The 16715-nt window shown below is 40.2% G+C and overlaps 1 protein-coding gene across 9 annotated transcripts in view; it reads right to left on the bottom strand.

The window, feature by feature from the left end:
• srpk2 (SRSF protein kinase 2) overlaps nt 1–16715 on the bottom strand; it is a 73330-nt gene that overhangs the window by 17190 nt on the left and 39425 nt on the right. For all 9 annotated transcript variants that reach the window (XM_037106436.1, XM_037106437.1, XM_037106439.1 and 6 more), the window contains 5 exons: nt 6264–6415; nt 3867–3975; nt 1682–1769; nt 1156–1243; nt 945–1051 (listed from right to left, as the gene is read on the bottom strand). In XM_037106436.1, coding sequence (XP_036962331.1) covers nt 945–1051; nt 1156–1243; nt 1682–1769; nt 3867–3975; nt 6264–6415 — 544 coding nt within the window. The remainder of the gene's footprint in view (nt 1–944; nt 1052–1155; nt 1244–1681; nt 1770–3866; nt 3976–6263; nt 6416–16715) is intronic.

The raw sequence follows: 16715 nt of genomic DNA, 5'->3' as shown, positions 1-16715 counted from the left end.
CTTAAAAACCATGCTAAAAAAATCCAGTTCAGTTCTCCTTCTATCTCTCCACCTTTCGCTCCTTCTCTCTTTCTTAGAGCCAAATTAACCGTTCCTCTAATGCTTGTCATTCTTTGAGCGCGGCAAGGAGAGGCTGTTTCATTTGTTTCTGTCCAAGGGCTTTGAGATCGAAGCTGGCAGAGAGGCTGGCAGCGGCTGAAATGGCTAAACAACTTCACATGCTCATCAGGTGGCTGAGGAGAAAATGCCTGTGTTTTTGTCTGAAGTGTGAATTGCACGATAGTATGCACTGTAGTTGTAGGGCTAAAGTACTGGGTGTTATTTTGGGTGCTCTCTGTTTCTTGCTTTTTTGTTAACTGTTTTCTAATGTTTAATTTGTTCTTTCTTTATTCTGCCAAAAAGAACCACATAACTTATAACACATAAAGAGTAATATCAAGTTACTTCTCAGATTGCTTCTTATGCTTGAAAATGACAAACAAACAAGTGAACAACATGCTAGACCTGGCAGAATTAGTGTAGCTTAAGTTGAAAACATACACTTTACCATAAGCTACTGTACGTTTCTGGGAAAAACAATAATTCTTCCAAGTGAATACAGTGAAAAGCGGATTTTTCTACCAGCACTTAAACACAACATGCATTCTGGATTGGAGATAAGGCGTAAACGTAATTTACTTCACATGCAACCTGTTCGTAAATATTTGAAAACATCACAAAAGGTTTTATATCAGCTTTGTCTATCAGTTCAGATGTTACAAATATGTAAATTGAACATCTGTAGAGCATACACCCATGTCCTTGTAATGTGTGTTACTTTATGCATACTGGCATGCAGTGGTCAGCAATATCTGTAAAGGTATTATAGCATCTATAAATAGATTTGGTTAGTGTGTGTGTGTGTGTGTGTGTGTGTGTGTGTGTGTGCCTGTGTGCACCCTTACCTGTCTGATTATGCTCTTGACACACGGCAGCGGCAGACCTTGGTAGTTGGATTTAATAATCCACTTCAGCAGGTGGTGACCGAGCACCTCAAACACCATACACACATCTGGGTTGGAGAGTCAAGGTCTTACATTATCATACCTCTGTCAATCACTCACGCACATACAAACACAAGCACGAATGCACACTCTTGAACACTGATCAGGATACGTATGCCGTTGACTCCGGAGATCTTGAAGTCATCTATTAGCTGAACCACCATGTCCTTGTTTGGGTCGTTGGGGTCGCTCTCTCTCACCTGGAGGATGAGAGGGTGAAAATAGATGAGCGAACATGACAGGAAGAAGTGACAGAAGATGAGGGACAGACGATGTTGCATACCAACAAAGATTATTGGAGGAAAAAAGAGCGGCCAAAAGGAAGAATAAGGGAACAGGGTGACTTGAGGAAAAGAAGGGGAAAAGGAAGATGGATGTGAGAGAGAGAGAGAACAGTGCTGAAAAATTGATTCAGAGATGACTGTCCTCTACACCCAACATGCAACATAAATGACCAGGTTATCTTTAGTGTTTCTTGTTAACACAGAAAGGGCAGATGCAAAAGAGATGATGAGCAGAGGTAGGAAAGAATGAAGAACAAAAAGGAAAATGGAGCAGAGATGGAGGATGACAAAAAATACAAAGAAAAAGAATAACATTCCCAAACACTTAAAATGTCAAACTAATCAGATCCTCACACATCGCAGCAGTTTGATCTCATCCAGGGCCGTCTCTGTGTAATGCTGGGCGCTCTTCACCACCTTCATCGCCACAAAATTCTTCACTCTGCAGTGACACAGACACAAACAATCACTTCAGTTAACTCACACCCCGATGGGTTATTAAAGCAAGTAATGCTGATTCATGTGTCAAAGATATTATAAAATGTCCCTCACTGTGCCTTCATTGCACCTTTGCTCAGCTATCATTCACACTGCCCACATTGCCAGTAGAAATGCAAATGTGGTTATGAGGCATTTCATAACAGAAATGGTACAGTCAATCAAAATTAAACATGCAGCACAACCCTTCTCCAGCACACCATGCTTTAGTCACTAAATGTGTTTGGCCATCAAGCTGGTGTCTGAGGCTTCTTCACATTTAGTCCATTAATAAGTCATGTAACTTGCCTGTATGACAGAGCTGCATCTAATCAGCTGTTATTCTTAAACCCAAAAACCCAAAGACTCTCCATTTACTATCATATAGTAATTGAAACGAAAGCAGCAAGTCCTGGCATTTAAGAAGCTGAAATCAGCAAATGTTGCTTGAAAAATTAAATAGTGCAGCAGTACTAAGAGATCACTGTAGTTACCAAGTAAATACAATGAAAATAAAATATTTTGAAAATATTTATTGCTTCTGAAAAACATGAAGAACACAAAGAACACAGAAACAAAGCATTTGATATTACAGATATCCTTTAAGAATACACTTGAGTAAGAATGAAGCATGTTTTCGCAACATGATTATCCTGGCAAATTATGATAACTATCTTATGTATAAAATGTTTTAAAAGAAATTGCTAGCAATGAAATCTGTCTTTAACATTGTGTACTGTGTGTTTTGCCTCTTTTTTGGCAAATAAATTACCCTCAAAATACAATGTATTGAGGTGGAGAGAGTGATATAATCCCTAGTGAAAAGGCAACCAGATTTAAAAAAAAAAAGATGCACAAGACCAAACATCTTCACTGGATTATTCACACGATAAATATGTGTATAATAATAGATCAATTACTTAAATGTGCAATATGTGAAGATTTTAGTTGAGAACATTCAAAAAAAAATAACTAAACTTATCAACAGGAAGTGGAAAAAAATGTTATGACCTATTGTTGAGAAGATATTTAATGAACTTAGCATGCTAACCAGCTAGCCTCTGCCCGTCACAGTAAAAAACTCCTGAGCTAGCAGTGTAAACACCAACACTTTCCCAATGCTTCAAGCTCCCAGTCAGGACTGCTAGCTACACGGCTAACTGAGCTAACTGGCTAATGACAGCTACTGCTAGCAGCAGTTAGCGGTTCATCTCTTTTGAGAGGCATCAATATTTACTGTACAACAGAATACAGCTAAGTGTTGACATTCAAATACCATCCTTATTTTAAGGTTTGAGTATTTAAAATTATTCTGAGTCAGCGGTGAGTCAGCGGTGGGCTCAGTGACTCAGTGAATGTAACTGATAACTAAAACACTGAATCTTATAATGACACTGATGAAGAAACTGTATTGAATACGAGTCACTTGCAGATTGTTGCAGTGAAGCAGCATGTGCTGTGACCATTTTGCCAGCAGTGTAATACAAATCAAAATCCACCATTCTAAATTCAGGATGACTATATTTTCTCATTGTAGTAATGGTTCCTTTACGTTAGTGAGGGACCTGACTCTTTCTTCCACCACTGCCCTTCACATATGTGTCAAGGACAGTGAGTGACTGTACAGTGCGCTCACTACTTTATGACCACCATTAGTGTAATTAACACCAGTGATACAAATTAATGAGTGTGTGTGTGTGTGTCTGTGTGTGTGTGTGAGGGAGATTCAGTGAAAGGTGACACTAGGTTGATGATACTGTCATCCAACCACCCTGGTTGCCACATGAACAGAAAAACAACATTACAGTGCAAAGCACGGGACAGGATGGTGTTGGTTGCAACCGTTGTTATGGTGGCAACAGGTGCATGTGTGGTGTATGTAAAGAGTGTGTGTGTGTCTGTGTGTGTGTGAGTGTGACAAAGCAAGGTGAAGTGAAGGTGAAGTCAAGAGCCATTGTGTGCACGTGTGTGTTGCAGGCTTTTTTCTGGGTCATGATGTGTCTGTGGCAGTAAGTGTGTGTGTGTGTGTGTGTGTGTGTGTGTGTGTGTGTGTTTGACTCACTGTATGTCCCAGCATAGCCATACGGTGGAGAAATGGCCCCACCCCAACTTCCTGATCACATGGTACCTCCCGTTGAACAAATCCCCGATCTTCACCGGATGGTACCCTCCTGAGAGAGATAAAGAGAGAGAGATGAAGGTTACAGGCGACGGTTAGTGAGAACCAGGCAATGACATGAAATCCATTAGTGGGTAAGAAGTAGCTCGAGAGCAGCGGAGAGGGAGGGAGGTCAGAAACACAGAAGATGAGACGGGAGAGAAGCGCTGTGGATTAATAAAAAGGAAGAAGCAGGAGGACAGCACAAAAAATAATCTGAAATGCTGCATTTTAAACCTGATAACACTTATCAATACAATTATTGCCTAAGTGATCAATTAAGCAGTTGAACATGTTTCTATTTTTTATATTTAACACTCATGTTCGTATTTTATTAGATTTCTATCTCTGGGAGGCAACAAGTAAAATTTCTCAGTATTTGTTTTCACAGCACATTTGTTCCTTTTCTTAATATTCTATGACAAGGCTTTTAGAATGCAAAGTAAAAGCCTGATTTTATGGGTTCTTACGCTGATGTCCAGTTCTAAATGTAATAATACCTTCTCAGTGTTGTCTCATTACATCCAATTCTATATGACAGACACCACGACATACCTCAACAACCAAGTCAAGGACAACATTTGGCTTGAGAGTGTCACTTTCTGTCCTGGGGAGTCAGAAACATGGTTATAGTATACTGATAAGATGACGGCCCTTGTTGCCCATGTTCGTTTGTCAGAAGGATTACACAAAACCTACTGAACAGATTTCCATAAAACCTAGATGGAGGATGGGTTTTGAGCCCAGAATAGATCCTACTAATTTCTGGTGCTGAGGAGGATCAAGAGACCGATCCTTTCTTTAACATTCTGAATATTTTACATTTTCATGAATTCCTTCGGAATAATGCATGGATTTTGATGAAGAAATCTGGTGCATTAAGATGGCTGGATCCATGAGTTAGTACAATTTGATGTGGACACAAATAGAAGTCTGGATCAAGCAGATTTAGACTGTTTTGGGGTTCAATTGAATTGAATTTGAGGGGACAGCTAGTAGACGTTGTTGGAGGTATGCTGCTCTGATGGGTGCTGTTCTAGTTTCTTGATCCATTACGCGTCCATTTCAACTCAGTTTAAAGTTACATAAACTCTTTAAAAGCCTCATGATTCTATCCGTGTGAGACATTTTTTGAGATATGACTATCACAGCACCAATGGCTAGTTCTTTTGTAACAGGACTGCACACAAGACAGAACAGTGAACGAAAAATAGATTAGAAAAAGCATGCATTTAACTGTGTATTTGCATCTATATATTTAGTTTGAATGCATTTAAGAGCAGTAACCATTTTACTTTGTGAGTGTGTGTCATTGTGTTTGTTTAAAACGGAGGCACGCATTAAGAGGTTATTAAACAGTAACTTACTCAGTAATTGTTTGTAATGCTTCAACCTGGAGCTGAATACGTTTACCTTAATGAGACATCAAAATCCTCTTTGTTCTTCCTACAGTGACACCACCAGTTGGCAGGAGAGAAGTCTCGCCTGCCAGTGTTACATTTGTTGGAGGTGTATTTTATAAATATGTAGAATTTTAAATAAAATCACACAAACACAAAGGTGGGCCAGTCACTATATGTACACTGAACATTAGAAATACTACTTCAGCTAAAAATAATGACATTAATAATAAACTCAATGTGTACTTATTCTAACAGGTTTAAACTATTCTTGATAAACAAAAGGTATTTATGAAGAGAATTACTTGTTTTGAACATAAAGCAAATGAAAAGACACCAAAATGCGTGAGAGAGATGTGATCTTTTCTCTGTTCTTTAGTCTTTCATTTCCCTGAAGTGAGATCTGACAGTTTGCATGTGCTTCTTCCAAAACAACCTCAGATTGTCTTTCCATGTTGTATTATTGCATACAATGCAATACAGTGAGTTATATTTAGAATGTTAAAAGCCAAATAAAATGTAAAACATGTGGCGCTGCTTTTTCCCATGGATACAGAATGATAGTGTAGTGTTCTCCTGTGTTTTTGATGCAGAGCTGTGCGATGAAAATGAGCCTCTAGACTTTGGCATCCCGAGCCACTGCAGGAAACTAGACTGCCGCCCCTCTCTGGCAACAGCCAAACAACCTTGAAACGCTGCTGTCACAAGTGGCACGTGTGTCAAACTGATGGCTACAACAACAGGACGGAGGGAGAAAAGAGGGAAAGAAAAGCAAAGATAGGAGACAGGGAAGCCATTGTTGAGCTCTGTGTGACAGATGCAGAGAGCAGAAGTAATCGGCATAGACAGATGACTTCCGTGTATATGTGTGTGTGTATGTTTGTGTGTGTGTCTGTCTGACCTTTGCAGTAGTCTGCGGGGTCCTCCTGCTCCTCATCGTCGGAGCCCAGGATCTCCTCCTCCGGCTCCGGGGGCCCTGCCGGCTCAGGGGGGGGCGGAGGGGGTGGTGGGGGAGGAGGGGTGCTCACCGGGGCTTTCTGCTGGGTCTCAGGCCTGTAAACACAGCAGAGGGATGCAAGTTAAGTAATCTGCCAGGTGACTTTTTACCACCAAGCCTCATCATTTTACATTTTGCTTTGACTATTTTGGCTGTGACTCACAGGGAGTGCGACTGTAGACTTTAAGAGTTTTAAGTGCAGATGACTAATATCAAAATAATAACTTGTTGCTGACTGCCATCATTCAACAGTGATTCATCCAGTAACAAGTCCATGAAGGCTTTTATATTTGTGTTCTGAACACACTGTGTCAGACAGGTCTTCACTGCAGAGGAGAAGCTCAGGATGTGATGTGTGCATGTCTGTGATAGTCACTGATGAAATGTAACTAAGTACATTTTCTCAAGTAATCTACTTAAGTACAACTTTGAGGAACTAAGGAACCCTTAGTTACTAGTTGATGTCCAGATTACTTTGCCAAAGTAGTGCCTTTCTTTTTTGAATACATTTATATTATCTGCAATGAGATAAACATTTTCAGACAGTGCTTGAAGTGGAAAAAAAGTGCTGGTGCCCTCCTTACTTACATTTTGGGGCGAGGGAGTTTGCTAACAGTGGAACAAGAGGCTCCGACTGGCGTTAGCCTGGAAACCGCCGCTTTAATTTTAGTGTCACACAAATGAAGCACTTCAAGCCCCGACAGAGGAAAGCTAGCAAGCGAGAATGGAAAGGTAAGTGTCATGTGGTTCCCCCTGGTGATGCAGTTTATTTAGGGGCATTATGAAAAGAGAACCTGACAGCTAGAGAAGTGCCAGTAAGCAGGAAAAAAAGCATGCTTCAACAAAAGTGCCAGTACTGCATACCAGTGAGTATCAGACCACTTTGAGCGCTGCTTTCAGATTGACAACAGAGCAAAACACAAGAGAGGTCTGCGTAATCATTAAGGCACTAAGTTGTCACTGTTGTCACATTGATTTTAGCTGGTCTGTTGTATTTTTAAGAATACATTCCAAATGTTAAAGATTGTGTGTGTGTGTGTGTGTGTGTGTGTGTGTGTGTGTGTGTGTGTGTGTGTGTATATATATATATATATATATATATATATAGAGAGAGAGAGAGAGAGAGAGAGAGAGAGAGAGATATTCTATTACAGATTTCAATAAGATTCAACATGATTTCATTAGAAGGGGATGTCTCAGTATAACAAATTTGTTTGAATGCAGACCATAAAAGATAAAACAGAAATATCGCCCTTCAACTGGTTGAGGGGTGATATTGTTTGAAGCTCAGACAGTCAGGTTGAACCAATCGACACCCACCCATCACCTCAGACATGAATCAGCAGACAAAGTGGATATCATCCAACATCAGACGGAAAAAACAACTTGGGAAAATGTAAAGATGTGTTCTAGTTCAAGGTAGTCAAACAGGTCTTGAGATTATGATTAAAAATAGAATTTAATGACAGATTGATAGATTTGCTTTTCGGGGTTTATGTCTGTGGCCATTTGCCAGACCTGCTCCACTTACTTTTGCTTTGTCTGAAATGGAACTGAGCCCATGAGAGGGAATACTTAAAAAATAGGCTGCACAACACAGGCTGCCTTTTGCTCTAGGCTTGCTCACTGCTACTTTTTGAGCATTTAGCTGGCACTGTTATTCAGACTGACTTACAATGATTGATCATGCCGGGGGTTCAGCGTATTGCTTTAGGATGCTGCCACGGCACACGGGGCTATTTGTGCTTGAGTTTTTGGGAACATGCCTGTCATGTTTCTGTTCTGGGACGATCCCAGCGAACCACCACACCAACCTCCCGCTGTGACATTGCAAACTCGTAGTTCTACTCCCTGGTGGTCCTTCAAAATTGTATGAACGTAATCTATTGCAGTTTCATAGCCCCCCGTTCATTACCACTCACAAGCCTTTTAGAGCTGTGGTTCCCAACCTGAAGGTCAGGTTGGGAAGCCGAGTCTACGGTGACAAGACAGGGTGTTTTTTAGCGAGACCTTTGAAGAATTTCTAGCCTTGTTTGTTGCATCATATTTTTGACAGAAAGACAGGATATCTACAGCCCTGTTTGCATCTAAAGAAACAGGTATTTTAAGCCAAGACATCTAAAACATCCTAACCATAAACAAGTAGTGTTTGTGTCCAGACCTAGCCAGACCATAACTACAGCAAATGAAGTTTGTGCACAAAGAAACTGCCGTGGAGGGTTCAGGTTTTTGACCTAAAGTGACACCTGCCAACAGGGGGGTTAGTGAAATGTTTTGGCTGTCATGTTTTTATATAGCGTTGAAGTCACGCCATGAATTTCAAATATGAAGTTTATTTGAAAATTAGAAAGATAATTTTTCAAGTCAAAAATGTTGCTGCTAGTCATAAAGATAGTAAAAAGATCATCTTTTGTGTAAAACCACTCAGTGAACTACATCTCGCTCCACATACGTCACCAACATGGCCGCCGCCTTGGTGCAGAAAATGTATAAACCGTTGAAGATCACAATGAAAGTGGTTATGTGAAAGGGTAGTGCTGATCACTAAACTCTGCTGTTGCATGTTGCACCTACAGCACCCACTGTGCGGATGAATTAAAAATCTGTGTTCCCATTTATTAGGACTGGAGAGATGGATGGCACCTCCAAAGAGGACTTTTTATTTTGTTTCTGACGCATGTGATGTGCTCGGAGGTGAGAATACAGCTCTCACATTCAGGCTGTCATTTTCAAATCAATCTAACATTTTCCTTATTGGTACTCGATCGAATCTCTAACATAAGACAACGCAGCTGTTTCAATGATACCGCCGTGAGACTCACGCCGAGCCCGACAAACGCACCTCGCAGCGCTGGGAACATGATCAAAAGCTAAATTAAGACAGAAAGCACATAAACACATCAACACACAAAGCCAGCGCTTGTGAGCTGTTATAAAATTGCGGTCACAGGCTCAGACACATGATGGAGCCTCTTGGTGCGTTGCCATGGCAACTGCAGAGCAAGGAGGGGAGGAGTTGTGTGTGTGGGGGGGGGCTCAGGACACAAAGCGTTAACGTGGTGGCAAGGCCAAAACACACACGCAACAACGATGTTTCTTCCAATGCAGTCGCGAAGGACAGAAGACAACTTGGCATTGAGATTTCATTGCCGTTTCACATCTGACACACACACACATGCAGCAGAAGGTTGTGTCCTTGCAGTAGGATGCTGCTTCTTTACCAAAGAAGTCACGTATCAAGTAATACATCACTGTGCTTTTACACAGCTCATCTCGCCATTGGCTGTACGAACACTTAGCCCCACATAACTTTGTGGACCCGAGCGTGTGGACCGGAGCTGTAAAAACATTAAGACAGCAAAGACACCACAGCTCTGAAAGACAGACGGGCAGAGGAAGGACGGGGACGGAATAAAGACGAATCGAGTCGGCCAACAGGCAGAAAAAAGAATGAAAAGGTGCTGGGATTAAGAGAGACAAGGTAAAGGAAGAAAGAGAGCAAGAGAGTTCAGCTATAGAGAGACGTTCAGAGACAGAAAAAATATGCAGGCAAAAACAGAAAGAGAGACAGGCGGGAGACACTGAAAAAGAAAACGCTCACTGGGCAGGTAGAAAGAGACGGCAAGAAAAATACAGTATACCGAGAGAGAGAGAGAGAGAGAGAAAGACAGGCAGACAAACACAAGCAGAGACAGAGAAAAATATAGAGGCAGAGAGGCAGAATGAGGCTAGTATACTGTAGGCTGACAAGCGGAGAGACCAGTCAGAAAAAAGCAAAGACACAAGCTGAGAAAAACAGAAGCAGCAGACAGAAACAGAGAGACGGACAGAATGATACATTATAAAATGGACAGAAATGGGGAGAAATACATACAAAACAGAGGATGCTATAGCACAGAAAATCTTTCTACACAGACAGCATGTGGGGGGTTTTATCAACACATATCGATCCACACAGATACGAATACATACTGTTCATCAATCTACCTTAAATTACAGCTAAAAACCAGTGCAGGTGGAGAAAGCTATTGCTGGAAAACACAAGCAGGAGACTGATAACTAGCTCATCTTTGAGCACCAAAACACAACAGTGAACTAAGGTCATTTGTGTAATTAGATTAGGATTTTTGGGGTGTTGTATCCATGCTGATACGATGTCACATGCCAAAGATGTCGCATCTTTTTTTTTTTTTTTTTAAGATGGAAATCACTGCATAGATCTGAAGAGAAACTTCCTAATACCGCATTTATTCACTTTTTCACTCATTAATTCTTTCACCCAGGCACTGTGCCATGCCAATCTGCCCCCCGCAGTCTGTTAATGGCTGCCAAAGTCTACAGACATCCTGCTAGTCCAGTACTGTACTGCTGAACCTCTGCAGAACGCGACACAAGATGCATCACTCAAACTATTTCCTTGTTTTATAGCCTGGTGATTTGTATCCTTTTTTTTATGAGTTTCAGATCAGGTTTTTAATGGGTCAAAATCTGTAAACTAAACTTTTACAATGAGTATTTTAAAGCTTGATTCAAAAATGTGCCGCTGAGCTTCAACAGCATTCAGGATTTCATGCTTCAATCAGCTATTATTAGTTCCCTCCTCTGGTTAAAGGTGTAGAAATCAATTTCCTCCACTTATTGGCACCAATTTGCACACTAGGAGCATCAATTTGCTCCCCAATCAATCACAGGGTGACTTCTACCTCGCCTGTGAAAGCACATTTAGACCTCAGATCATTTTATTCAATTTATCATCATTTTATTGCTGGTTTACCCTATTTTTCAGCCAGTTTCTTACATTTTTAGGACACAATTACAACAACAGTTGGAAGACATTTTATCTGAATATTGATGTATACTAAAATACACATTTACTTACAGTAAGATTTACCGAAAAGATTCCTCTTCATTAAGATTCTGCTAGTCTGTGTACAATCTAAATTATAGGTTTTTCACATGCATACATGCATGTTTTTTATGCGTACAGAAGTAGATATACACTACACACTTGATTTTGTATATATGTATATATAAGAAGCTATATAACATCAGGGAAGAATCTGCATTTCTAAACCTGGTGCCTTTCATATTCGAACATTTTCCAACCATGATACAGCAGAATCAATTTCCTCATTGCAGAAATACCAGTCACCTGCTCAACCACTGATACACAGTGAACCAAGCACTACCTTTAAGTAGATATAATGCACTGGCTATACTCACAGAGCCTTCACTTTCTACTTAACAGCCTCGTCCTGCATTAGACAATGATGCAGGTAAAACAAAAAGCTAATAGAACTACAGCCAAACATCAGGGAGAAGAAAAAGTGAAGCCTGTTAAGTATGTATTGTTGTTAAAAATGTAAATAAACTATTTGGTTTAATTGTAAAGTTTATTAGTTCTTCTGCACTGTTATTGTAAGGCATTGAATATAATACGAAATATACATTAAATATGATATGATAAATATACACCTATGCTTTCTTCACCATTTCCTAGTAATTGTTAGCAGCAGATGTTTATGAACAAGATATAACTAACCACTGAACAAGCAACCAAAATATTGCCAGACTCCCTAAACAAATCAGAATTGTTGCATGATGAGAAACATACAAAAACTAGTTTGAAACAGCTGTGACAAATTCTAAATCATTCTTACCTCACTGCATATTTGGCATTAAGTGCTACACATTAAGTTGTTTCTTTCCTTGTAAAGACTGTCAGCATGTCGCGGCATCACTACACCAGCCTGTCTGCTTCCGTGGTTTCAGACACATCATTTCAATGGTTTCATCAGTTACACTAATTTGTTTAAGATCATATCAAGTCAAATCTTACAAATACAGTAAACATTCTCTAATAAAGACTACGTCTTTGTCGTACGTAGAAAAAGTCACCAGATTGCCTAAAAAAAACGCTAAATTTTGAGACTTATGTTGGAAGAAACTTTAAGAACTTTGTGAAATGCTGTATAAAACAATTTCTTATCTATTTTGGCCTACTTGTTTATTTGGGTGTGAATTGTACCAGCGCTCCAGGTGTGAATTGACATTAAATGCATATTTTAATGGATTTCAGTCTATATTGCTAAAACACTGTTTTGAAGCTGGTAACGCTGTTCCTGTACATGTGATTAAAAATCACAGGTTGAGACAGGAGCCTCTGAGCCAAACCTTGTACTGTTGAAGTCAGTAAGTGCAGAATGTGCCTTGTTATATGTGTGGACATGCCCAGGCTGCTTCTTAAGCACTAACCCAAGTGTAAGTGAGATGTGCACAGGTGTGAACACAGACGCTGTCCATTATCAGCCTCAACGTCTCTTCCCTTACGCCCCACAATGGCATCTGTAGCAATAGTGTGAGATTTTCAACAGCCAAATATGTTTTTTTCTGGATCCAGCATGGTGTAATTTTTGCGCACAACCTGCAAATCAGCAAACATACGACCGACTACAGAAAACAATTTTCTTCCCACATACAGGGATTCACGTTGAGTTCAACATAATTGGCTCAAACAAGCCTAGTTGAATGAGTTGTCTTGCTGCTATTAAGCAGAGAACAATGTCTAAGCTTCATCATTCACACCTGCAAATCAGTCATGCAGCAGCTCATTATGACTGCAGCGGAAATGTGTTGTACAAGAACACAAGTGTAAAATGATTTCATTTGACAAAATCCACAGAGAGGAGATGGAAACTGAGACACCACTGAAGACTGGATTCTTCACCAGTCATAAAAAGCAATTTTACTCCCAGTAAATTCCTCATCACACCACACTGTAATGTGTAGTCGTGCCTGAGCAGCTTTGTTGCAGCAAACTGCTGACTTGACATGCAGGGCAGCACTGAAAATGTCATCGGCGTAGAGGTAAAACAAGTTCCAGATTTCACTCAAAACAAACGTTCACGTTGGTGTAAATAAAGCTACGTGTCCATGATTACAAGAATCCTCTGTCATCAGGATGATGAATTGTTTTGATATGGGACTCTGGTTGATGGGCTGTGGACGAATCATCGCTCAAGCTAGACAGATGAATCCTCTGGCCAAAATTAGTTTATTACAGATCTATGGGTATCAGCACATTTCTTGGTAATGTACAAAGTGTCACCATTACAGTGCATAGTCTGTCCACCAGAAAGCACTCAATATAAAGATGTTAAGATAAAGATGTTTAGTTTAAAAGCAAAAATACTATCAGACAGTGTGCTGTAATTTTTATCAGATTTCTAATCTCACAAACATTAGTAACATCCTTAAAAAAATCAAGGATCAGTCCAGCTCTAATAACCACTCAGTGCCTGAGTGTCAATCAAATCAATAATCAGTTCTATGTCACAATTAATCAATGAATACTTTTCTTCCCAGTGAAAAATATAAAATCTTGGTCAGGAAAACAATGGGTCAGGAATATACTTATTACTTACACTTCTGAATACAGTATGTCATTTCTTCCACTAGGGGTCCCTCAATCAAAACAGGGACAACATAAGATGTAGTTTGACGATGTTGTGAAGCAGCACGGAATCATGGGAGCTGTTGTCTTCATTGTTAAGCCAGCATACTTCACATACTTCCCAGAGAAAAGTCTGTCTGATGTGACTCAGGCAGAGATAAGGTTCACAGACAAGGTGATGTATTAAAGTTTTGTGGTATGTCTCTGAAGTAACTATGTAAGTATGTTTCCTTGGGAGTCATGGCAACAGGCGACGAATTGACAAACTTCTATGGGTTTGAACATAGCTGGTACACAAATTAACCAAATAACAGAACAAAGGTCTTGTCATTTTGGACATCATAATGAGGAAATGTTTCATATTATATCTTAATTAATAATAAGCTAAAACGGCACAGCCCTGTAGTTTTTTCAAATGTGCCACATCTGGATGTGCACTATGATGCGCAATAGAACTAAAATGTGTTTTTTTCTTCTTTTTTTTCACCTAGTTAAGTTAATGTTGAATTAACAAGAAAAAGCTTGCATTGCATCTCATGATAATAGACTGAATTATCAGCTGGTGATGTAAATCAGGATTCTGCAAAATCATGATGTGCAGTGAGAGGTTATGTGGGGGCAGCGCAGCCAGTGACGGCAGGCTGAATCCTGAAAATAGCGGTGAGATCTCAGCTCTCCACATAGACTCTGGAGGAGAAGGAGAGAATGAGTCAGCTGTCCTGCCGACACGGGCCAGGATGCGGAGACGGAGGGAGAATGAAAGATTAACGATGAATCAATCAGAGGTAGAGACGCCACCATCGGAATGGCGAAGCGGAGCTGAAGGACAACCGCGGTCTGAAACCCACGCCTTAGCATCGAGAGTGGAGGATGATGCGGCTCCTGTTGCTAGGGAATACCTGTTACCTTGGTGATAACGAGACATGTTAAAGGATGAGTCATCAAGTTTGAACTGAAGAGCGGTCAGCTGTATTGTGCGGCTTCTCAGTGGTCAGGGATGTGTTGGCAGTGACTTCCTTTGTCACTAACAGCAGGATACGTCACTGATGTCAAGTCTCAGAGGGCGTGCAGATTAAATTATTAGATTCAATTAAGCAAACGACAGGGGAGAAAGGAGAGACGAGCAATTAATATTTTTCACGTCATGTTTATAGCAGACGAAGATTTGTAATTACATTTCAAACAAGACACGCAAGAAATAATGCATTTTTGTAATTATGTGTTTCACGACTGCATGTTTTTTGTTGCCCGACTTTGGCTGGAGGAACAAGACTGACACAGTGTTCAAAGCAAAAGGATAAAAAAAGTCACTATAGAGTCTCATCATCATGTCTTTTCACTGATGTTTTCTTTTATTTCAGGCTTGGGAGATATGTGTCATTAAATGGGGCAAACACAGTGAGACCCAGATTCCTTCACAAGCAAACGGCAATAAACAAGCGATTGCTGAATTCTTCTTAACTAGTTCAGTTACTGGTTTGCTGCGGAGGGACGACTCGCCACAAAAGTAGTAAAAATAGGCCAAAAATATGTACAGGCTGGAATAAATTAGAGAAAATTAAATTGACTCAAATGTAAAAAGCCATGTGTTCTAGCTTCCATAACTAAAAGAACACCGCAAGTAGTCTGAATACTGTAATATTGTATTTTATTGGCACTGATATGATATGTGTTTTTTTTGTAGCAACTTTATAACTTCCTTTTTAATCACTGATTTACTCTTTTAATCTCTCATCTATCCTTCCTTCAATCCCTCTTCCCTCCCTGCCTCACCTCCTTGTTTGTGACCAATGGGCTTGCACAGTTACAGGAAACCCCCTTTTCACTCAACACATCAGTGCAATATAATCTAGTGGTGCATTCTGGATTGCATCCCATTTCTTATTACTTTTAGCACATACTGCAGCTGCCCTTGCAAGGTAAACACTTTTGCATGCAGTATTCACACAATTGGGACATGCTACTTCATCATGACAGTGAGCCCTGAACTTTGACCCTCTTGCACCTTAGCAAGACATTCTTCACTACAAAAAACAAAGTTATTCTACTCAAATGTGTTTTCATCTGTCATTGTAGCGCCTGACTTCTTTTTTTTTGTGCTCTCTCGGCTTTGTTTGTATTTGCGTACCACACCGTGAGGTCTGACTTATCTTCCGCTGCACAGAAGATTGTGGGTCAGAATAGCAAGAAAGGCACCCTGGTATTTTTGGCATTCTGCATTTTATATACTTCATGATGTGACATACTACATCTATATCTGGCATACTAAACAGTATGGTCATATGGGTATTTGAATGCAGAGGAGGTGTGTAAGCAACTGCTGACAACTTGTCGGACATTTTAAATATACTTTGCCTTGCATTTAAGGATTGTTTAGACTTTAAAAAAAAAAAAAAAAACATTTTTAGAAGAAGATTATAATTCACCAATGCAATTAACCCATAAAATCGACCTTAAAACCAGTAACACTGAGCTCACACAGCATGAAGAAACTGATTCTCTTGGGTCTCTACTAAGCAACATCTGTATATTCTGCAGTGGATGGTGCTGCATGTAGCTCACTATCCCCAAGAAGCAGCAAAGGTTTCTGCCCTTTGCCCTCTCCACGACCTTCAACACCTTCCAGCCCATCAAGCTTGGCGAGAAGCTCTCAGCAATTCGCGTGCGCCACAAAATGTGCAGCAGGGCTGCAACAGGAATGTTGTGTACTGAGTGTGTTTTGGATTTGTTTCTACATCCACGTGTCCTCTGATAACTCACCAATTCAATTCAATTCAATTGAATTAAATGCCGTAATAACATCAATTTGCAGTTCTAAGCAAGACTGAGAAGCGGGAGGTCGATTTTCTAAATTATTCTACACGTTTCCTATCTAGGAGGCAGCAGAGATGGTGAAATCTCAC

The sequence above is a fragment of the Acanthopagrus latus genome, chromosome 8 (genome assembly GCF_904848185.1).
Source record: "Acanthopagrus latus isolate v.2019 chromosome 8, fAcaLat1.1, whole genome shotgun sequence".
Taxonomy (NCBI): Eukaryota; Metazoa; Chordata; class Actinopteri; order Spariformes; family Sparidae; genus Acanthopagrus; species Acanthopagrus latus.
This window is presented reverse-complemented; position numbering and strand designations above follow the sequence as displayed.